This window comes from Eptatretus burgeri, chromosome 6 (genome assembly GCF_056783735.1).
Source record: "Eptatretus burgeri isolate ZD-2024b chromosome 6, Ebu_testis_v1, whole genome shotgun sequence".
NCBI classification, from domain to species: domain Eukaryota; kingdom Metazoa; phylum Chordata; class Myxini; order Myxiniformes; family Myxinidae; genus Eptatretus; species Eptatretus burgeri.
Genome location: NC_140966.1, coordinates 20,286,781 through 20,311,571, shown reverse-complemented (window position 1 = coordinate 20,311,571; position 24,791 = coordinate 20,286,781). Strand labels below are relative to the sequence as shown.

The 24,791-nt window shown below is 40.8% G+C and overlaps 1 protein-coding gene across 6 annotated transcripts in view; it reads right to left on the bottom strand.

Moving 5' to 3' along the window:
• The window catches only part of DGKZ (diacylglycerol kinase zeta), a 746,996-nt gene that overhangs the window by 326,291 nt on the left and 395,914 nt on the right, over positions 1–24,791 (bottom strand). For all 6 annotated transcript variants that reach the window (XM_085884240.1, XM_085884239.1, XM_085884241.1 and 3 more), the window contains one exon: positions 217–277. In XM_085884240.1, coding sequence (XP_085740366.1) covers positions 217–277 — 61 coding nt within the window. The remainder of the gene's footprint in view (positions 1–216; positions 278–24,791) is intronic.

Sequence of the window (24,791 nt, the reverse complement as noted above, 5' to 3'; positions counted from 1 at the left end):
CAGCGAGAACAAACGAGCTAAATTGGCATAATTGTGTCTTTACTCCAATGCAGTTACAAAACCGTGAAACTCTTGCATCGTTGTTGAAGCTCTTCCAACAGCATTAATTTACAAAGAAAAATCATTCCACATTACCTTCATTTTGTGAATGTTACGGGAGATGAAACATCCTTAAGTGCATGCAATGTTCCGTTGTAGCTTTGGAGTTATACTTACTGTCCCATCCCCACCACAAGCCAGCACCCTCAAGTTGGGAACTTTGCGGTACATCTCCAATCTTGATGAGGAAGAGAAAGCAGTTTTGTAAAGAATCATAGCATTCACAAACAAGTCCGAAAAATCACATCAAATGTAAATACGGTATCGCAAACAAACATGCATTTGATTGTATTAATCAAATTCAAAATGTTATACTATGCAAAATCTCTTATAATGTCTGAGTTTTGAAAATTTCCCTTTGGTCCCTTACCTGATATCATTCAACATGTCCACCAATGCTGTAACCTCAAATTTTTCCACCCACTCCCTTTCTCCTTCACCGTTTATCTAAATGTTTTTAATACATATTCAAGGCTTGCGGAATTGCTGGAACACAGAAGGGTTCAGGACACAACATAACAAAAGGAGCCGTAGGAGAAGGGGGAAATGCCTTGGTGGAGGTATCGAAACAGCAGGGTGGAGTAAAAAAAAAAAATAGATGGAGACAGACAAACAAGGTCAGCAGGTAACTATGAGGAGTCAGGGAGAACTCAAGGGGTGGACAAGTTGGATACAGAAGCCAAATTTTGGGAGGGGTGGGGGATGGTTAAACGGGTGCGCAGAAGATCGTGGTTTTGGATGGGGGATGATTTGAGATGGTGGTGAACAACTGTCTTGAAGACCTGGAGGACCTTCAACAGCTGCCTTAAAGACCTTTAAGAATGAGATTGAAGAGAATGTAGAAGTTGGTTCTGCAGGTGGGAGGAAAGAGCAACAAATAAGTGGAGGTGAGCAGTGGTTCTGGATTTAGACAGTTTCACGAGGAGGCAGTTGCTGGTGGACCGAGTGTCTTCTGCAGTCAGCAGGGAGGGTACAAAGCACGGAGAAGACAGAGGGTGCAAGACCAGGAAGGAGTCAGAAGAAGACAGAGAGATCACCAACCTATCGGCGATTGCAAAGTGATAGGCCCATAGACTCAGCTTCATCGCAGGACATTCCAATGTTCTTGATGGCCTTGGTTTCCATGGCGTCAAGCTAAGCAAGGTGTGAGGCACCTCATTTTTCCCCACATACCTTATTACCGCCACCACAAAAAGTGGACGGAGGTTAAGTTTTTACCCCTGTCTGTCTGTTTTTCGGTGAACACAATATCTCATAAAGTTGTGGACGGATTCAGATGAAACTTCGTGGAGAGTTTGGGTGCGTGGCAAAGAAGAAATGATGAGATTTTAGTGAAAATCAGTATCCGGTTACGGCTACTGAAGTTTTTAAAGTGATTCTTCACCATTGAGTGATTCACAGCATTTGAGAGGACCAAAAATGATACGTAGCATGATATCTCAAAACGTTATGGACGGATTCGGACAAAACTTGGTGGGCAGGTTGGATGTGTGACAAGGAAGAATTAAATAGGTTTTGGAGAAGATCCAAATCCAGATTCAGATCCGAGAATTTTTTAATTTCTGATGTGATTCTTCACCATTGAGAGATGAAGCCAAAATGGTACATACAGTGCCTTTACAAAGTATTCACACCCCTTCACTTTTTCACATTTTGTTGTGATACAGCCTGAATTAAAAATGCATTAAAATGTGATTTTTTTTGTCACTGATATACACAAAATACCCCATAATGCCAAAGTGAAATTTTTTATTTAGAAATGTTTACAAATTAATTAAGAATGAAAAGCTGAAATGTCTTGCGTCATCCAACCCCTTTGCTATGACATTACAAATTGAGCTCACGTGCATCCGATTTCTTTTTATCATCCTCGAGATGTCTCTACAACTAGATGTGAGTCCGTCTGTGGCCAATTCAATTCATTGGACATGATTTAGAAACAAACACACCTTTCTATATGAGGTCCCACTTTGGAAATTCATGTCTAAGGAACTGACTGAAGAAATCCAAGATAGAATTTGAGGAGCCATAGATCTGGGAAAGCATATAAAACAGTGTTGTGTTGAAGTTCCCAAGAGCACAGTGAGTTCCATCATTTGGAAATTGGAAAAAATATGGAACTTCCCACTCTTTCTCGAGCTGGCCATCCAACCAAACCAAGCAACCAGACAAGAAGGACCTTGGTCAGGGAGATGACCAAGAACACAATGACTACTCTGACAGAACTACAGAGTTCCTTGGGTGAGATGGAAGAACCTGCAAGAAGGTCGACGGTCTCTGCAACACTTCACAAATCTAGGCTTTATGGGAGAGTGGCCAGACAGAAGCCACTCCTGTGAAAAAGGCACATGACAGCATGCCTGGTGTTTGGAGAAAGGCATGTGCAAGACTCGGACAGAATGAGGCAAAAGATTATGTGGTCTGATGAGACCAAAATTGAACTCTTTGGCCTGAATGCAAAGCACTACATCTGGCAGAAACCGATCACAGCTCATCACCCATCGAACACCAGCCCACCTTGAAGCATGGTGGTGGCAGCATCATGCTATGGGGGTGCTTTTCAGCGGCAGGGTCTGGAAGACGTCGAAGAGGAGAGGGAACAATGAATGGAGCCAAATACAGGAAAATCCTTGCGGAGAACCTGCTTCAGAGTGCAAAAGACCTTAGGCTGTGGCTAAGATTTACGTTCCAATGGAACAATCAACCCAAGCATACAGCCAAAGCAACACTGGAATAGCTTCAGAAGAATGTGAAAATCACTGAGTGGCCCAGCCAAAGCCCAGACTTGAATCCCATTGAGAATTTGTTGAAAGACTTCAAGATCGCTGTTCACTGACACTCTCCATCCAACTTAAAATTGCTTGAGCAATATCTGCATGGAGGAATGGGGGAAATACTGAAATCCAGATATGCAAAGTTGATACAGACATATCCAGGAAGACGAGAAGCTCAAATTGCTGCCAAAGGCGCTTCTCCAAAGTATTGGCTCACGGGTTGAATATATATTGATGCAAGACATTTCAGCTTTTCATTTTTCATTACTTTGTAAAAAAAATTCGAATAACATGTGAGGACAACCTTTGTCATTGTGGGGTATCTTCTGCGGATTAGTGACAAAAATTATAAATGTAATCCATTATAAATTCAAGCAGTAACAACAAAAAGTGAAAAAGTTGAGGGGTGTGAATACTTTCTGAAGGCACTGAAGCATGCTATTTCAAAAAGTTGTGGACGAGTTCAAAAAGTTGTGCTACTGTTGAATTAACACCAGGTGGGTTGACTCAGCCTGGCATCCTTCAGAGGTCGGCAAAATGAGTACCAGCTTGTTGGTAACAGGGGGCATTGAATCAGCGGCACAGCCACGCCCCCAGAAAATGATCCAGCCAAGCAACCACAAGCTGCATACGAATAAATAAATAAATAAATAAATAAATAACTTGCAAATGCAATTCCAAAACTGACCACATAAATTAAACAGTTGTTAACATTCTTCTTGGGCAGACCACATTTTTAAGCTGGCATCAAAGTGCTGGGCATATGCTGGGCATCCTCTATCATGCCAGTTTCCACTTTAAAACAATTTTGCCACAGTGTACGAAGCAATCATTGTTGTGAAGTGTCGTGAAGTACATTGTGGCACTTCTTTACAGTGTCATGACGAACATATATTTACTATGAGCTAAGGCCCTAAACTCTTAATATATATATATAATGTCTCAAAATGCTATCATCAGCATCTCATTGCATAATGTGCAGGCACAACTCTTGTTGGTTACCCTTCTAAAAGTAGGTTGAAAGTTTGGAACCATGTTCCTCTGATGTTGGTTGGTTCCTCTTATGGCTCGGAGAAGACTCGGAGACATGTTTGATGTCCTCCACAACCCTCTCCTCTGTGTAGCACCGTTGCCGGTGGTGGTGGGAGAAGATATTACTAATGATGCTTCAGAACAGCCACTTTTACGAGGACAGAGAGGTGAGAGGGACACCTTTGAGGAGGCTGCTTGCTATTCACAGCACATCAGGTGCAAACTGTTGCTGCCCTGTGGGAAGTTGGGACCATTCATTCATTCCTTCCTTCCTTTATTCCTGCCTGCTTGCCAGTCAATCTCCATCTCACCCAGTTTTCTGTGTGAATGGTTGGGTGTGACTGTGGGCCATAGTTTTAGTTTCACTGTTTTGCGAAGTGTTATAATTATTTATTCATTGTATCTTCGTCGGAGATTTTGGTTCCTATTTTGACGAATGCTTCAGTAAATTGTATTTATTTATTCTCAAGGTCAACGTGTGTGTCTGCCGCTTCTTGTGTGTGCAAATGGTTTCAGTATACAGCAATTGGGTACAACTTTTGTGGAATCCATCCACAAACGTTGTGAACGGATTTGAATGAAACTTGGTGGACAAGGAACAATTGATTCAATTTTGCTGAAGATCCGAATCCTGATCCGGATCTGATAATTTATAAAATGATTCTTCACCATTGAGCGATCAGGCCAAAAACGATATGGTACTGTATAGCATGATATTTCAAAAATGTATTGGGCCCGATATGTTGGCGTGGATCAGGCATTACATGGAAGAGGTATGGGCTCTACTGAGTGCCCTTCTAGTTTACAATTGATATTACAAGGGGGGTAGACACTTATACAACCAAGATATTCTAGTTTTGTATTTTCAATTAATTTTCTGAAATTTGTGGAATTTGTTTTTCACTTTGAAGTTGTGTGTTACGATGTGTAAATCAAGGTGGAAAAAGTCTGATTTACACCCAAACAGTATGCAATTTAATTCCAGGCTACAAGGCAACAAAAGGTGAAAATTTTGAAAGGGGGTGTAGACTTTCAATGGCCATTTTGTTACTTAAATGTGTCCTCAAGCATTTCTCAGACATGCATGGTCCAATTTTATTCAAACTTGGCACAAGCACAGTACATTATGGCGTACACGTGCACCTCAGTTTATTTTGTGATCTGATCAAAGATGGCTGACTGGTAGACTGGCGCCATTTTAGTTGTAAACAAAAAAAAAACGATTGATCTTCGAGATCGTTCCTTCTTCGAGATCAGATCGAACACACTCTCCACCATTTCTCCGAGCTGCATTTACCAATCTTGTTCAAGCTTGGCACACAGATAACGAATGACGGCTTACATATGCACCTCATTTTATTTCGAGATCGGATCCAACATGGCCGACTGGCGGCATTTTAGTTGTGAAAAACCCAATGTTGAACACGTCCACAACCATTTCTCAGACATTCATTTCATAATATTATTCAAACTTGGCAAACAGATAAGTAATGAAGGCTTACCTAAGCACGTCATGTCTTTTTTTCAAGATCAGATCCAAGATGGCTGACTGGTGGCGATTTTAGTTGTAATAACCCAATGTTGAACATGTCCTCACCAATTTATCTTGCATGCATGTACCGATCTTTTCAAACTTGGCACACAGATAAAGAATGATGGCTTACATATACTCGTCTTTTTGTTTCGAGATCAGATCCAAGATGGCCAACTGGTGGCTCCAACATTTATTGGACATGCATGTTCCAATTTTGTTCAAACGTGGCAAAAGTACAGTACACTATGTCATATACTTGCACTTAACTTTATTTTGCAATCTGATCAAAGTTGGCCAACTGGTAAACTGACAGTCATTTTGGTTGTTTGTACATATGGGATAGCGCTTTTACTCCATTTAGCAAATTTACTAAAACAATGGAGACTATGATATTTTATGTCTTTTTTTTTCCTTGTTGTTGTTAATATAATGAGTATTAATGAATATATTATTCGTTACAATGTTATTATTCTTTTTGTTATGACCCTTGCCAGAGGAGAGGGTATTGTATTTGGGTCCGTTTGTCTGTCTGTCTATCTATCTGTCTCTGTTTGTTTGTTTCTTTGTCCGCATAGAACATGAATATTTTTTTCTGCAACCGCTTGTCGGATTGACCAAAATTTTCACCATAGGAGCAACGACTCATGTGGAATGTTGTAATGATAATTATGACATCATAAATCACATGGTGTGGCAGCCATGTTGACAAAAAGGAATAAAATTGGACCTCTGTATCCCTGAAACCACACAAAGGTTAAAATTAAAACTTGGCACATGGCAAGCACTCCTCATAGGGAATAAGTGTGTTTTTTTTTTTAATGGCATCATACTTGCCTTCGTTATGATGTCAGTATTGCATCCACAGAATGCTACACCCCAACAGTATGAAAAAAATTGAGGGTCAACCAGGGATAAATTGGTCCACAGAAAAAACACTGATGATATCATCGGTCATGTGGTTCGGCAGCCATATCATTAAAAAAAATTTTAACCTTCAAAAATCTACTTTACTGAAACAGCTTAATAGATCAAGGTGAAACTTTACAAGTATGACTGCCTAACCATGAGGAACAAAAAGTTCACACGTATGATGTTATAGGCCACATGATTTAGCAGCCATATTGGATTTACTCTCAAACCTATAAGAAATAATCTTCTTCTCCAGACTGCTGGACAGATCGAGGGAAAACTTCATATAAATGTTATCCAAACCTTGGGGATACCAGCTTATTCACAAATAATTGATGGGTTAAATCAGTGCTACTCAAAGTGGTGGTACGCGGACTGGTGCCGGTATGCGAGTCATTGACTGCCGGTCTGCGGCGAGTTTCCAGTTTCACATTATCGTAATGTATAACATCTTCTTCTTCTTCTTCTTCTTCTTCTTCTTCTTTCGGCTGCTCCCGATAGGGGTCGCCACAGCGGATCATCCATATGATCCGCATGGTGATTTGGCACATGTTTTACGCTGGATGCCCTTCCTGACGCAACCCTGGTCGCCTCTTACGACACCGGGATATGGTATACCTATTTTTAACCGGGGTATACACCGGCCCAGTATACTGGTACTCATTTCGCCGACCTCGGAAGGATGACAGGCTGAGTCAACCCCCTGGTGTATTAATTCAGTGGCCCAACGGGGCTTGAACTGAGGACCTTTTGGATCCCAAGCCGCTGCCCTAACCACTGCGCCAACACCAGGCTTATCGTAATGTATAACATGTAATGTATAAAATGAAAATAAATGAAATCTTGAAAAATAATATATTTAAGCCGACAAATTCAAAATGCGAGAGAGAGAAGTATATATATATATATATACAAAATATATATTAAAAATGTGTAAACTTTTATTATATTCATTATATTTTAATGTTTTTCCGGTATAAATTAATATTACTATGGATGTTCAAACAATATTTTCTCGGATCATAAACAAATAATAATATGGCACAAATATGGTACTGGTCCCTGGCACATTGGAAAAAAAAACCCTGCAGGTCCGCCACATCAGATAGTTTGAGAAGCACTGGGTTAAATGATCAAGCAGCCACATTGGATTTAGCAAAAATCTTAAAAAAAAAAATTCTCTCTTGAACCACTTTATTAATCAATGTGAAAATTTACAATTATGATCTCGCATTGATGGGGGAGATATATATATATATATATATATATATATATATATATATATATATATATATATATATATATATATATATATATATATATATATATATATATATATATATATGTAGTCTGGCAGCCAAAATTTTTTTTTTTTGATCTGGGTTCTTTTTTTATTTTTTTTTCTTTGAACGAGGCTCACTTGGCTGCACCGAGATGGGTTTGAGGGTAGAGAAGTAGCAGCTGAAACTCGAATCCTATCCAGGTTCCTCCTGATGAATCATCTTTGTTTATTGCTTGTTTGGGTTACGTTTGATAACTCCAATGCAGGACTGTACCGATTTGGTCTGCCATTTGATTTGAATTGAATTTATTTTAATCCCATTCTAAATTCAATTGAATATTAATAAATGTCATGGGTCAGGGTTAAGTGTCCATCAAAGTGGGGTTGCATCAAAGCGGGACGTCTTGGTACCCGGTCATCACTGCAGGAAGTTTTCAAGTGGCAGTTCTAGTTATGTCTATTATTAATTACATAATACACCAGAACACAAAACACACCACACAAAACTACAAAAACACCACATAAACTAAGTCCTGGTGAGGGTCGCAATCTATGATTGCTCTTTTTCTAGTCACCCTCGCTAAGGGAGAGGGTATTGAATTTGGGTCCATTTGTTTGTCTGCTTGTTTGTTTGCACAGAACTTTTGTGTTTTTCTCTGCAACCGCTTGTCGGAGAGACAAAATTTTCACCATTGGTGTGAATACTCAAAGAATGTTTTAATGACAATTATGACGTCATAGGTTACGTGGTGTGGCAGCCATATTGGAAAACGGAAAAACTTTGGACCTCTGTATCTTTAAAACCGCACCAAGGGAAAAATTGAAGCTTGGCAACGAGCAAATACTCATCATTGGGAATGTGGTATTATTTTTTTGATGCCATAAGTGTCTTCTTTATGACGTCATAGTTGCATATGTAGAACGCCATATCTGATCAGCATGAAAAATTTTGAGCGTCAACTTGGGATAAAATAGTACACAGAAAAATAATTGATGATGTCATCGGTCACGTGATTCAGCAGACATATTGTTTTTTAAAAAATCTTCAAAATCTTCTTCTCTGAAGTGGCTGAACAAATTGAGGCGAAACTTCACACATATGACCACTTACTTGCCCATGAGGAACAAAAGGTTCACACATCATATCATAGGTCACATGGTTTGGCAGCCATTTTAGATTTACCCTAAAACCTACAAAAACACACCACTCAAATGAGGTCCTCGTGAGGGTCTGCAATCTCTGATTACTCTGTTTCTTGTTTATTTTGAAATTAGAATGCCGTGCCACAGAAGGAGCTATGAAGGTGCTCTCTACACCTGAGCCGGGCATGTGTTTAAAACATGGGAATTCTTCTTGGTTCTTTGTAATTAATAAGCCGAATCACCTCAGGAGATCATGATGATAATTTTGGCGTATCACATTCTACATCAGAATGCTTCAGTATAACTACACAAAAATATGACACACACACACACACACACACACACACACACACACACACACACACACACACACACACACACACACACACACACACACACACACACACGTCCATTTATAGTAGAAGTGTTTGTGGAAGGAATAATAAACCAAGATGCCCGTGCGGAATGCTTGTGTTTAAATGCCAACAATCATGACACTGTTTTAGTGCGCAGTCAGACACAGACAAAGTAAACAGTTCAGTGGATAACACATTTTGCTTTATTTTTATGTGCAATGGCCTTTTGTTTATATTTGTCATAAGTGCATTGGATGAGGTCTCGTTGAGACAGAGAGCTCCACAAATTGTTCAAAAGCATGAGCAGATAATTAGATAGTCCTTTGATATTCCAGACCCCCGTATCATGTCTTGAGGAAATGCCATGTCGACCCTTTGAACTTGATTTTTGCAGGGCAAATTTTGTGCAGAATTTTAAGTAAATGTAACAAAAGCAATATTGCTTTAAATTTCTGGCACAAATAAGACATTTAAAAAAATAATAACATGACAAGCATTTGTTTGCTTTTCTGCCTTTGGCATTCCTGCTTGAGAGATACTGAAATATATTTATTGGCTGACAGATGAAAATAGCATGATTGTATGTGAAGTGAAAGAGCCTGTTATATTATTAATAAAACCCATGGATCTATCATTGTGGATAATTATTTGCAAGAGACCGGCATTAGAACGCAACGAGTTTATCAAATTGGAATTTATCATGATTATGCATTGTGTTATTGAGAATATTCTTTTTTTCTCTACAAGATAGAGGCTCATGAAGGAGCAAAGGTAAATTAAGGTAGGAACTGACAGTGGGGCAACAGCAGGACATAATAAGCAAGGGAAGAGAGAGAGGAAGAGAGAGAGGAAGAGAGAGAGGAAGAGAGAGAGGAAGAGAGAGAGGAAGAGAGAGAGGAAGAGAGAGAGGAAGAGAGAGAGGAAGAGAGAGAGGAAGAGAGAGAGGAAGAGAGAGAGGAAGAGAGAGAGGAAGAGAGAGAGGAAGAGAGAGAGGAAGAGAGAGAGGAAGAGAGAGAGGAAGAGAGAGAGGAAGAGAGAGAGGAAGAGAGAGAGGAAGAGAGAGAGGAAGAGAGAGAGGAAGAGAGACAGGAAGAGAGAGAGAGGAAGAGAGAGAGGAAGAGAGAGAGGGGAAGAGAGAGAGGGGAAGAGAGAGAGGGAAGAGAGAGAGGGGAAGAGAGAGAGGAAGAGAGAGAGGAAGAGAGAGAGGAAGAGAGAGAGGAAGAGAGAGAGAGGAAGAGAGAGAGAGGAAGAGAGGAAGAGAGGAAGAGAGGAAGAGAGGAAGAGAGGAAGAGAGGAAGAGAGGAAGAGAGGAAGAGAGGAAGAGAGGAAGAGAGAAGAGAGAAAGAGAGAAAGAGAGAAAGAGAGAAAGAGAGAAAGAGAGAAAGAGAGAAAGAGAGAAAGAGAGAAAGAGAGAAAGAGAGAAAGAGAGAAAGAGAGAGAGAGAGAGAGAGAGAGAGAGAGAGAGAGAGAGAGAGAGAGAGAGAGAAAAGAGAAAAAGAGAAAAAGAGAAAGAGAAAGAGAAAGAGAAAGAGAAAGAGAAAGAGAAAGAGAAAGAGAAAGAGAAAGAGAAAGAGAAAGAGAAAGAGAAAGAGAAAGAGAAAGAGAAAGAGAAAGAGAAAGAGAAAGAGAAAGAGAAAGAGAAAGAGAAAGAGAGAGAGAGAGAGAGAGAGAGAGAGAGAGAGAGAGAGAGAGAGAGAGAGAGAGAGAGAGAGAGAGAGAGAGAGAGAGAGAGAGAGAGAGAGAGAGAGAGAGAGAGAGACTTTTGTATCTTTTTATTATGACAATAGAAAAGAAAGCCCCCAAATGAGAGTTACATTTTCATTTCAGAGAAAGAAGGTAAACCAAAAAACAATTTCTGAAGAAAGGAAAGGATGAATTGGGTGGATTAGAAACAAAGCATTTCACAAAAGGATAAACATTCCTCTCGGACTTTGCAAATAACTTATTTTATGCACCATTTTGATTTGAACTGTGATAATCTTCCAGTTACTGAAAAGAAAGCTAAATCCAATTTAACTCGACTTATTACAAGGTTTTGGAACAAAAACAAAGCATATTCATCATTTACTCCAACAACGTCAAGTTTTCTTTTCCTTGACTTATATACTGCCATCTTTGCCTGAGCAAGCAGGAAATTGGCAAACACAGCATTGGAATTTTTATGTGGGATATCCAATCCGTAGATGAACACACAAGTGTTAAAAATCAAACCAAACCTCACAAAACAATTCTGAAGTAAAATAAATAAAGGTGCCAACCGTTGGCATTCAACATAGATGTGAAAAAGGTTTTCAGATTTCTTACAAAAAGGACATTCATCTACAAGCAGATTTGAAAAATGGTGTAACAAGTGATTAGAAGGAAGGATCCAGTGTACTAGTCTCCATTGGAGGTCGCCATGTCGTGGTGGTACAGGAGGGTGATAAAAAACCTTTCCAGTTAGGAAAATAAGGGGGAGAACAAGGTTAGAGGTCTCTCCATCGAACCTTCTGCTGTGTTATTTGCCGTTGCGAAAGAAATTTTACACAACCCAAATAAAGGTCTTTTTGTTTGGGAAGGACATTGAAGCCTACGTTAAAAGGGGGACAAGGAAGAGGGCTGGCAAGAGAAAAAGCACAAACGAGTTCAGGAAAGGTAGAGAGAGAAGGTATTCGATGTGCATTTTGTTCATTGCTTTGCTAGTCCTGCTCCCAAACAGGTGCAAGCTGTGTGTATGTCCAAAGCACGCTACATAATATGCGTGCCACGATTCGAGAGGATCGCACACCGACCAGGCTTGCCAATGCATCAGCTCCGATCCATCTGCCGTTTGGGCTAAGAAGATCTGCGACAGATTTAACGCCCTTGTCGGTAAAGCGTTGAATAATACACCAATCAGCAGGCATATCATGGAAAAGGGAGTTGTAGAACAAAGGTTCTTCCAGAAACATCTGTTTTGTGTAAGAATGTGTAGGTCTTGTTATTGTCAGAGCTTGCCATGCATTTAGTATGCTCTGATAGAAACCAGAGAGGGGGGATGTGTCGATTTTGGAAAGGTCCATCAGGAAAAAGAGAGTGGTCATGGCCTAGCCTCCCAGCCTGTTGCAAAAGGTGACGAGCGACGTTGACCCATGGTGGAGAGGGTCGTGTGTATAGCATGCGAAGAGCAACCGAGAGACGAAAGGCCATTAGCTGGCTTTTTCTGTCGACCAGGCCTTGTCCTCCATCGGTCAGTGGTAAACTGAGGACCCCAGGTCGCAGCCAGTGTTTTCCGTCCCAGAAAAAGGACACGAAGCACTTCTGGAGATGTTGAAGCAACGCCGCTGGAGGATGCAGCACGAAGAACCTGTGCCATAAGGTGGAGGCCACCAGTGTGTTGATGACCAAGACCCTTCCACGATATGACAGTTGTGTGATCAGACCTTTCCATTTTTGCAGTTTACCCTCAACAAACTCAAGCAGACCAGCACAATTTTTTGCTAATGTGGTATTATTACCTCAGAACACTCCAAGGTATTTCACACAATCATTGGCCCATGACAGTGGAGCAGGAAGTCTTGGCGCCAAGTAGCACAACCGACCGAGCCAAAAGGCGCTTGTTTTGTTACAATTTACTTTGGCTGAAGAAGCCTTTTCAAATAAGGACAAACAATAACGAACGATGCTAACGTCATTGATATCTTGTATGAATACACATACGTCATCGGCATATGCCAGTACCTTGATGGGCCGTTCAAGCTGGGACAAACTAACCCCTGTTAGTCTACAGCGCAAAGAAACCAGTAGGGGTTCGATGGAGAGAGCATAAAGCAACCCGGAAAGAGGGCAACCTTGTCTAATTCCCTTGTTAATAGACAAAGGTGCAACAAGTTCATTATTTATCTTAAGCACACTATAAATATTATTGTATAGTATTTTAATGTAAGAGATGAAGGTTGAACCAAGTCGAAACCGCTCAAGTACTTTGAAAAGGTACCGATGGTCAACATGGTCAAAGGCTTTCTCCTGATCAAGGAGAAGAAGTCCTAAATCTTTAGGGTTTTCCTTGCACAGTTCAATGATGTCCCTCACAAGGGAGATGTTGTCATAGATGGAACGTTTTGGGACACAGTAACATTGGTCTTCTTTCAACAACGAGGATAAATGAGGAGTAAGTCGCAATGCAAGGGCTTTTGAAAATATCTTATAGTCCGTACATAACAGGGAGATAGGACGCCAATTTTCAATACTCAGCATGTCTCCCTTTTTTGGGATGAGGGTAAGAAGAGCTCGTCGGCAACTCTGAGGTAGCTCTCCAAGCTGGCAGCTTGCGTTCAAGGTCTTAATGAGTTCTGGACCCAATAAGTGCCAAAACTTCTTGTAAAATTCGGTTTTAAGTCCATCCAATCCAGGTGCTTTCCCAATGGCAAGGCCGTGCAGGGCAGTGCCAAGTTCATCCAAGATGATGGGTCTTTCCATTTGGGAACGCCCATCTTCACACAACACTGGCAGGCCTACGGAGATAGTGGCGACACTGACAGGATTTATTTGTTCCATTGAATATATTTTCGAAAAGTATTCCTTCACGAAAAGTTTGATTTCTGATTTGGTAAAGGTAATCGATGAATCTGCCAATCACAGCTGAGAAAGCTGTTTACTGGGAAGACGTTTCTCTAAGGAAAAGAAGTACTTGGTTGGTAGGTCTGCCTCATTCAGGTGTTGCACTCTCATCTGAACTCAGGCACCATGTGCATTCCTCTCGGTTATTTCCTTTCATAAGGACTGTTTCTCAGTTAAGGTTTTTTGTATGTTACTATTATTTTGTCCGATGACCCGTTGGAGTTGTAAAATCTCTAACTGTAATATTTTCTTTACTTCATGGTCAGCCCTTGTTGAGAAAAAAACGATACTGTTGACAGAACCCTTTAATTTGGGTTTTTACTAAATCCCACCATATCAACGGGATAACGGAACAGCTTAACTTCTGTTCTTTGAGAGCTGTCCAGAAGGATTCAAAGGGCTGAATGAAGTTGAGGTTTTCTAGTAAACTGTGATTGAATTTCCAGTGAGAGCTCCCTGGACATGGTTTCGAGAGTTGAATAAAGACTCGAGCTCGGGAATGGTCAGAGAAACCAGAAGGCACAATATCGGATTTATAAACTCCATGTAATAAATGAGAATTTACATAGATGCGATCAATCCTCGCAAGTGAGATGTGGTTGTTTAAACAACGACACCATGTGTAAGACCGATCAGAAGGGTGCTGTTTGCGCCAAATATCATGAAGATTATATTTCGCAATGATGTTTGCAAAAAGTTTTGCGGTACATGGTTGGGGTTCCGGCCCGTTCCGGTCAAATGAAGCATCAACAGTACAGTTAAAATCGCCACCAATAATTAGACAAGTCTGCAAATCCAGTGTTTGCAGGAATTTTTTCAGTTCAGCAAAAAAGGAGATCCCTTCATCATTTTTGCTTGGAGCGTACACATTGAGAATTATGAACTTGACCTGATCGATAGAGAAGGTCACGGAGGCAAGGTGTCCATAAATAATACTCATAAATTTAAGGCAGGACGGATGGAAATGTTTCCCTAAGACAAACATGATGCCTATCTTCGACGTGGAGTTCTTACTGAAGAAACATTCCTTGTCCATAAATAGTCGCCACTGAGCCTGAACAGATCGGACAGCATGGGTCTCTCGTAACGAAGCTATGTCGAGACCGTTGACCTCTACCAACTGTTTAATTTGGATCTTGCGGAGAGGACTCCCACCACCATTAACATTTATTGTTCCAATCTTGAAACTGGCCATGAGGAAAATAATAGTTTCTAAGAATAAGATCAGAAGTGGGATAATTGATTAGAATCCCTTTTCGCCTTGGCAATCAGTTTTTTTAAGCGGTGACAGTGTGTCTGGTGGAAACCGAATAAGTCAGGCTTACGTACGATAGCCTGAGCACACTCAAGAAAGGACGGTAGATCTGGGAAGTATTCCATCAGGTTTATATTGCGTTTCCTGTATGTATTTTGTAAGAAGAGTCTTATTTGTTCAGGGGGGGGGGGTAGGACCTTGACTGGTCAGCTTCACCGTTTCCACCTGACTGTTCCTGTTTGCTTCCTCCAGATCAGATTCATCAGAGTCGGTTTTAGTTTCCGAGTCACACAAGCTTGTACTGTCCTGCATATCGATACTGTCCTCAGTATTGATACACGGATCTGCACTGGTTACCAGGTCTATATGCTCTTCCATTGTGGGAACATCTCCTGGTGAAGTAATGGAAATGATCAGGGGAATTGATGAAACAGAAACACCATCAGCGGATGTAGCGATATCGCTTCCCTTGACCGTAACGGTGTTATCGACCTCCAACGGCGTGGAGGTATACAGTACTTTGGGGGTCTCTCGTAAAACATCCATTTTAACATTTCCTGCATTCCAGCTTCACCACGTGATGAGATGGGAGCAGTAACAGGGTTAACATTTGTGTCACTATTTCCCACTGACAAGGATTCAGGGTTAACATTTACCAAAGTAACAGTACGTTCATCACTAGTGGTCTGTGTTTCACCGTCAATGGACTTTCCAATAGGAGAGTTTTTAACGAGTGAAACAGTTTTCTTCACTGCAATAACAGGTAAAGTGGTCTCTGTAAGGGAGACGTCTCTGTCCTCATCGGCAAGTAGGGTAAACTTGTTGGTCGTAGGTACCGGGTCCATTCCGGGTCCATTCCGGGTAGGCCTTGTTGAGTGACGTCCGTCACAACTGCAGGAACATTACCGACAGATTCCTCGTTTGTAAATGCTCCTTTCTTCTGGGTTAAACGACCATCAGGTAAAGTCTTTCTCTTCCTTGATGAAACGATGGTGAAACCATCCCAAACATTCGTTTTACTGTTTAGACGATCGGACTGAGGGGACTGGGGGTTACTACCGGACACAGGATTCGCTTCCTTCACAGTCGAGGAAGAAGAAAAAAAGAAGAAGAAGAAGAAGAAGAAGAAGAAGAAGAAGAAGAAGTATTCTTGTTGACGAGGTTTGTTTCATCGTTCGACGAGGTAGACTTTGGGCAAGATCGTTTCAAGTGTCAGAAATTACCACATTCGAAACATTTCAAGGTGTCAGTGGTTACGTAGACTTGGTAATCATGATTATCATTTTTGAGTTTTAAAACGATGTTCAAGGTTCTTTCAGCGTTAGAGGGAGGAAGTACCACACGAGCTTGTCTCCGAAAACACATCACGTGCTTCGTCCAATCGTCCTGGCGACGTAAAGGTAACATGGTGATCTGAGAAACCACAGAACCATAATGAGATAGTTCGGAGATCAGCGTCTGATTTTTCAGGAAAGGAGGAGCGTTCGAGATCATGACCTTCACGGCCGGTGTGTCGAGAGGGGAGACGAGCACGAAATGTCCGTCATCTGTTGATAGTCCAGTCGATACGATTTCGTGAACCAGTTCTGTCTCAGACACGAAGATTACCACACGTTTGTTCATTCGCGAGGGGCACAAACTTTATCAGTACCGACTATGTTTCCCGTGGCGATAACGAGATCCTCGACGCTGATCCTCGTCTGCGACACAGACGACGCCATGTTTTCTTGTTAATGCTTCAAATGCCAAATAACGGGAATAAGAAGTCATATTTAGGAAGGGGGAGGAGGGATGATTGCTCTCGTGCAGTAATTAAATACGAGCCGAGACAGGTTTCCAAAGGAAATAAACACAGCTATAGTGAGGAAAAAAAACGATCAGTTGAAGGGCCGGGATGGGCCGCCAACTTAAAGCTATCTATCCACAAGAAGTTGTTTCTCTTCCTCTCCCTCTCCCTCGCCCCCTCTCCCTCTCCCCCTCCCCCTCTCTCTCCCTCTCTCTCTCCCCTCCGAGGAGAAAACATGGGGATGGGGAGGGGAAGAGATGAACCGAAGGTCAAACCGTGAAATAACAAGGACAGATGGACGGGGTGGGGTGGGGTGACGACGGCGCGAGGGAAGGCCAGAGCACGAGATCTAACGAAGAGGGGAGGGTGGGAGCACAAATAACGATGCGTAGAAGGAAACAAAGGAAGGGAGGTGAAAAACGATGTGAAAGGGGATAGAAAGGCGCAAAAACAGGGCATATCACAGCTCACCAAGACCACACAGCCGCTATAACACTCAACTCGACTCACCAACAGCCAGCAGGGGGCGAGAGAGAGAGAGAGAGAGAGAGAGAGAGAGAGAGAGAGAGAGAGAGAGAGAGAGAGAGAGAGAGAGAGAGAGAGAGATAGAGATAGACAGACAGGCAGGCAGACAGAGAGACAGAGAGAGAGAACACACAACAATTTGCATATAAGACAGGTGGGTTAGGGAGAGTCCGTGCATGGTGGTAAAATGTGTTGTTGGTAGGGATTTTTGGGTGAGGTGGTGGTTCACCACCTGTTTGACCCACTGGAGGGAAGAGTGAGAGAAAACAGCCTTTGTAAGGACAGTTCCACAGACGGGAGAAGCAAGTAATATAAGAGTTGAGGTGTGTGCAGTCAGGCTGGATTTTGGGAGTTTCAGCAGGACGGGGTTACTGGAAGAATGTGTATCGTGGAGTTGTTGTCAATGGTCTGAGGACTGAGAGAGCTAATATTGTAATTAACTAATAATTTTATATAACTATCTATAACTCGAAATAAATTGAAAAAGAAACAATCAAATATATCAATAAAAAGACATGCAACTGGAAGCCTTTATTTAATCCAAGAAGACCAGACCACTTGCTACCCACAGTCGAGGAAGGAATTTGGAACGAAGCCAGGGTGTCGGTGATAACTCGCCTATTATTCGTGAAGGACACCGTGCAATATTTAACTTCCACCGTTGAATGCTAACAGATGGGATTCCCAATTTAACGTCTGTCGGAAGGATGGAGCACACATTGATATATCATATTGCAATTCAAAACACCAGGGTGACAGTTTATAGCTTCTCTTGGAGTTGTGTCCGAGATTCCAAGTGATGTAAATATTGGTTCACGAGTCAGTAAGTGACCACTATATTCGTTATGGGTGTGTGTCTGTCTGTCTGTCTGTCTGTCTGTCTTCCCCGAGCATAGCACTGTGGGCTTTGATCCGATCTTGATAAAATTAGGGTGCGAGGTTTGTATCATGATCTAGTTGTGCTTTCTGGAAAATAGGCGTGGTGCGAGGTTTGTATCATGATCTAGTTGTGTTTTCCTGAGAATGGGCATGCTGCGCCCATTATGGGCACAGCCATGCCCAAAAAACATGTTTTTAGGGGGTAGCCGATTTCAAGTTACATCTTCTCCGAGGGGGTTTGCCGAATCTGGCAGGGGTTTGGTATTTCGTTAGCCCAATGGCACATGCATAGCCGCACAGAGCTCAATTTTTCATTTCCGTCCCAAGGTCAAGGTCACAAGGTCACGAACTTAGAAAATGTCAAAAAAATCAATAAATTGGGCATCGAGCTCCTAGGGTTTTCAACTGTTTCGAATGAAAGTTGGTATGCAAGTAGTGCTCTTCGAGTACTTCAACTCTCATTTACGTTTTTCCCGATTCCCGCCAGTTTGCCCGTGGCGTCGCATCGAAGATCAAAAAATAAAAAGGCGAATCGTGTACATTGCTCGTGAACCATCGCCGTCTCCAGACTTTTACATTAAAATTAAAATTAAAATCAAGACTTTTTGGATGAATTTTGATCCGACTGTTGTAAATAAAGTTTAAGCATATTTGTTTGTTTGTTTACCATTTATTTATCAGAGTTAATCTGTAAGACCACTTCAAAGAAAGTTAACTATTGAGCAAAAATAAATCAATTCCTCCAGATAAAGAGAAAATCATGCCATAACCTTATGTTTGGCAAGCATTTGGCTCAAGTGTTGAAAAAGTTAAACAAATTAAACTCGGTGTTAAACAGCAGGTAAGAAACTGTTTTGCTTGCTACAGATGCTCTTCTTCTTTGCATAGTTATAGTCTTTCAGGGATGCATGATGCACATGGAGGTGGTAAAAATGAGGATCTGACAGTGGCATAGAGTCAAAAAGCCTTTCTCTGTATTTGAGGAATTTACTATATCCCCTTACATTATGTATATGAGCTGGAAGGAAGTACATGAATCATTAAGATAGTTTAATAAACTAGTAATTCACCCACCGTCAGGCAGGGATCAGTAGTTAAACCACTTGCACTGTTCCACATGTACAGGTGAGAATTGCAAGTCGTCTCCCCCAGATTGGCGCAGCCATTTTGATTCCATAATGATCAGACGAGCACGTATACACACGTACAGAGCATTGTCTTATTTTGATATAACTGGAAACACATGCTCCCTTTGGGAGTGGCATGCTGGGGGAGGTGGGATATATATTGGGCTGCAGCTAGTAATCCCCCTTCTCTCCAGCCAGGGTTCAGTAAACCACTTGCACTATGTCACGTGTATGGGCTAAAATCGAAAGTCGTCTCCCCGCTCCTGGTTTGGGGATTGACGCAGGTGTTTTCGATTCTATAATTATTATCAGACGGACTACCGACGCACAGATAATTACTTATTTTATAGAGTCGGATGCAAACCCTTGTTCTTACTTTTGACAAAACTTAAAACTTGTAGGATGCTACATCTGACAGAAGCAATTATGATTTGAGATCAGCAATAATAGATCAATGAGTTAAACATAACATGTTCATGTTTATTAAGGAACTTTTGCATTAGGAAGAAACAATGATCAATGAATGGCGAAACAGCACTCCATACAATGTTTGTTGCAGATAATGCCTATAGAAGAGCTGTTCTTAACAACAGTCATTGTGACGGTACTGTCCCCATAGATGCGATGACACGAGTTGAATATTCAAACACCAACATGACGAAATCCAACAACTAAGGAACGAGATCAAGTTGCTTAAACACAAGCAAGCTTGAAGGACAGGCAGTGAAAGCGAAACTTTGTGATCAGCTGATTATGAATTCTAAACACTGAAGGTTCAGTTAAAGTCAAAGAAGTCTGCCAGTCCTCAGAAGGTGCGCACATCATACAAAGGGCCAAAAAGAGTGAAATATACAAAGGGACACCAGTGGGATAGAAGGTCAAGGGGGGCAGAATTTATTTGAGGGCAACAAAAAGAAGAGGAACAAGATACCTATGGTGTGGTTTGCGTGCAAGACGACTAAATGTGAACTTTCATTCAGCATCGCTTATAGCACACACATCATACGAGCACCATATTTTAATCACGAGCTCTACACTTCAAACACTGACACACACACACACACACACACACACACACACACACACACACACACACACACACACACACACACACACACACACACACCAAAAATGGCTTCTGATGGTGCAAACTGTCAACATCTAAGAGTGGTTGACTTTAAAAGAACCCTAATTGAAAGGGCTGTTCCTTGCCAGGGAAAAATCACAACATTTGAATGATCAATGAAAGATTTTATTTTTTTCTCTTACGTACCATATTGAGGCTAATCATGTACAGAACTATTACAGATCATTATTATTATTATTATTATTATTATTATTATTATTATTTTAATTATTATTACCAGAAGCTCCCGCTCCTTATGTGAGCAGCCAGGGGGCTCGTGTTTTTGTCCATATGATTATTAATACCATCTCACACCAACTTCCGTGAGCAATTTAAAGTGTTATAGTATTTCCACAAAGTGACACTTTCTTTTGGGACACCACAAATTTTAGCACACATACCACCAGAGGGTGCTGTGTTCAATTCTGGGTAGACACACCACAATTGTAGCACACAAACACCACCAGAGGGCGATCATTTCAATCACATGTATGCATACTGCACATACATACACAACCTGACGAAAAGTTTTAGAACACCCCCATTTTTCCAGTTTTTACTGAAAATTAAGCAGTTTAAGTCCAGTGAATAACCTGAAATGGTACAAAGCTAAGTGGTAAACTGCCAGTGGTTTTAAAAAAAAGTTTAGGTTACCAAAAACTGAAAAAAAAAATGTAAATTTCAGAGTTGTTTAAAAAAGGCCCTTTTCAGGGAAGAAGTAATGGGTTAGCAACTGCAGCTGTTCTGTAGCAATGGAGGTAAATTAAGCCTTGAAAGTTGATGCAAACAATTCCCACAGGTGTCGCAACTTTTGTTGATTAGGTACAAACCCTCTGTATAAAAGCAGTGTTGGAACAGACTGTGTTGCTACACCCTCTGAAGCATTATTTGGACAATATTGCACTGCAGGAGGGAGTATATTGCTATCATAATGGCAAGAAAAATACAATTAACAAAGGAAGACAGACAACCATTATAAAGTGTAGGTCTTTCCTTTAGAGAAATTGCAAAGAAAGCCAAGGTGTCAGTGAGTACAGTTTCCTACACCATCAAATCTTTGGTTCATTAAGCAGGGTTTTTGTACGCCATCATGGAATGGCCAACACAGTCTCCAGACTTCAACCCCATCGAGCTGGTATGGGATGAACTGGACAGAAGGGTGAAAGCAAAGCAACCAACAAGTGCAGCACATTTTTGAGAACTTCTGCAACAGTGTTGGGAAGAACTTTCTGAACAATATTTGATTTCGATTGTAGAAAGAATGCCACGAGTATGTTCGGCAGTTATATCTGCAAAAGGTGGCTACTTTGATGAGTCAAAAAAATTTACCTGCAATTGTTTATTTGTTCTAGGCTTTAATTTCAGAGTACACTGAAAGATTAAACTGCTTACATTTCAGTAAAAACTGTAAAAATGAGGGTGTTCAAAAACTTTTGACAAGTAGTGTACATTCATACATATGCCATCACTCCAATATATATATATATATATATATATATATATATATATATATATATATATATATATATATATATATATATATATATATATATATATATATTAGCAGTGTACCCACCCGACGGGCGATCTTGTTCCAAGCATGCAAGATGCTCTTCTAACACCTCCCTTGATTTGGGTATTGTATGGACAATAGAACGTTGCCTCGATCGCTCCCCAAAATAAAGTTAACTGAGGTTACATATATGAAACATAAACATGTGTATTGAAAAAGAAATATACTTATATGTACATCGAAACAAAAACATATGTTCAGGAAACACACCTTCGGAGTGCAAATTTCAAGAAACACCCCTTCAGGGTGGCCTGAATAATCCCTGAAAGTTTCAGTTTTCAAAGTCAAATCATCTCGGAGAAGGAGTTGAAACATTTTTACAACATACTTTTCCTCCATTATATAAGGATGTGTTACTTGTGAAAACTAATAATTTAGTATGTTTTGATATACTATGTCTATTGTGAGGTTTTAACATTTCTTTTTTAAAGTAAATTTACTCTTCATCTTAATTCAGTCCTTTTCAATCATTAGGCAAGCAACATACTTCCAATTTATTTTTTTGAAGACCGTTGTGTTGAATATATTGAGATCTCACCGCCGACATTGTGGAGTCATCGCTGCAAGTCGCAAGGCCCAAACACTGAGGTTGTGAGATTATGATTGTCAGGTTAAGCGCTGAGCACTGGTCGGAGCCACAATGGAGAGTGCAAGTTACCGGAGGCAGAGCGGCCATGAGTAGCAGCAGCAAAGGTGTGCTGCCAGTGGCCATGAACCATTTTATGAGATCTGCACCACTGCATTGAATCACAGGTTTCCTCCAGTTGTTCCAAGTAAAATAATTTTGATTTCTGATGGCTTGTCCATCAGGCATCATCTGATTGTGGTCGAAATGTGGTGAACATCAACAATGACAGTTTGCATATGATTGGTTTGTCTGCCATCCCATTTGGCCTCTTCTGCCAAACTCTTCACAATCTCTTCTAATAATACAGCCATCTGATTTCAGTTAAATGTCATCCATGTCACGCTTGGCATGAACGGATATTTTCTATTTCTTTGCACAATGCGAAGTGCATTTGGAGAATGGTAGAATGTCTCTGACAAAGGAGACACCACTTCAAGAATTTCCCAGAAAATCCTATGAAGGAAAACAACTTCAAACTAGAAGGGCACTCGGTAGAACGCATTCCTCTGCCACGTAATGCTTGATCCACGAGAACATATCGGGCCCAATACATTTTTGAAATATCATGCCATACAGTACAATATAGTTTTTGGCCCCATCTCTCAGTGGTGAATAATCACTTTAGAAATTGAATAATTCTCGTATCCAGATCCTGATTCTGATCATCACAAAGGTCGAATCAATTTGTCCTTGCCACACACCCAAATTGTCCACTAAGTTTTGTCCAAATCTGTACACAACTTTTTGAGATATCTTGCTATATTTGAGTTTAGCCCTACCTCTCAATGACGAAGAATCACTGAATCATAGCACAGTGCCAGGCAGCTATAGGTTAAACAAATAGGGTTTTAGGTTTTATTCAGAGGGGGATCATTTATAAATCAAAAGAGGTGGTGTTAACATTGTATAGGAATTTAGTGAGGGCCACATTTAGAATATTGTGTGCAGTTCTGGTCACCACAACTCAGGAAGGACATAGATGCCATCAAGTGGGTTCAGTGCAGGGCTACGAGATTGATTCCGGGCCGAGCTAGACTCATCTATGAGAAGCGGCTGAAGGAGACAGGGCTTTATTCATGAGACAGGAGGTGGTTATGAGGAGATATGATAGAGATGTTTAAGGTAATGAAAGGAAGAGATAAAATAAGTGAAGACGAATTATTCAACAGAGTCGACAGTGATGGGACCACGGGCCATAGCCTGAGAGTAAAGAAGAGGATAGTTAAGACGGTAGTAAGGCAGGGGACTTTTACTCAGAGTCGTTAATGCATGGAATGGCCTCCCTGGAAAGGTAGTGGCAGCAGAAAAAGTAGATAAGTTAAAATTAGAATTAGATTGGTACCTGGAAGTTATGGAGATAGAGGAGTATGTAGATATTGACAAGACTTTTAGGTAGTTTGAGCATTGATGGCTGATGTGTACATGTGTACGGAGTTCTGTTGGTGTGGGTTTTGTCAAGGGGGGTTGTGTGGTTGATGTGTTTTTTTAACCAAGCCCATGCCCCCTCCCCTGAGGGGGGGGATACAAAAACTATTTAAAAAAAATTTCATCAATTAAAAACATTTTTTTGCATTTTCTTCCTTGGATCTTCTGTTGATAAATAAGTATGGTGTTTGCGCAGGCATGATGGGCTGAATGGCCTCCACCTGTGTTAGATTTCCTTGTAAATTTCGTTGTAAATATTACCTTCGGTGGCAGATGTAACAAGACCGACACTCACAGAGTGCATAGTCTCACCTCGCATGCTCATTCTGAACGAAAATACCATTGTTTACTGAACACGCCACTATTATGGCCCAGTGACCCAAATCATCCATGCACCATATCATGTCATGATCATTTGCCATTATCAGTAACTTTTATTTATTATGTTATTTAACACCCACATTTGTGCACATGAAGGTGACATAGTGTCAATGAAGGTGAATAATAAAAAAAAAATTGAAACAATATTCCCCATGACTAGTCGATCATATGCATGAAGTTTTGTATCGATCTGTTAATCAGTTCTGGAGAAGATTTTTTTACATTTTTATTTTTTAATCCAACATGGCTACCAGAATATGTCACCGATGACATCATAAGTATAATTCTTCACTCACATCAGGTCGGAGATCAGATATATGAATTTTCAGATTTTTTGGATAAGGATTTCAATTCAACCAATTATTGCTGGAATACCACT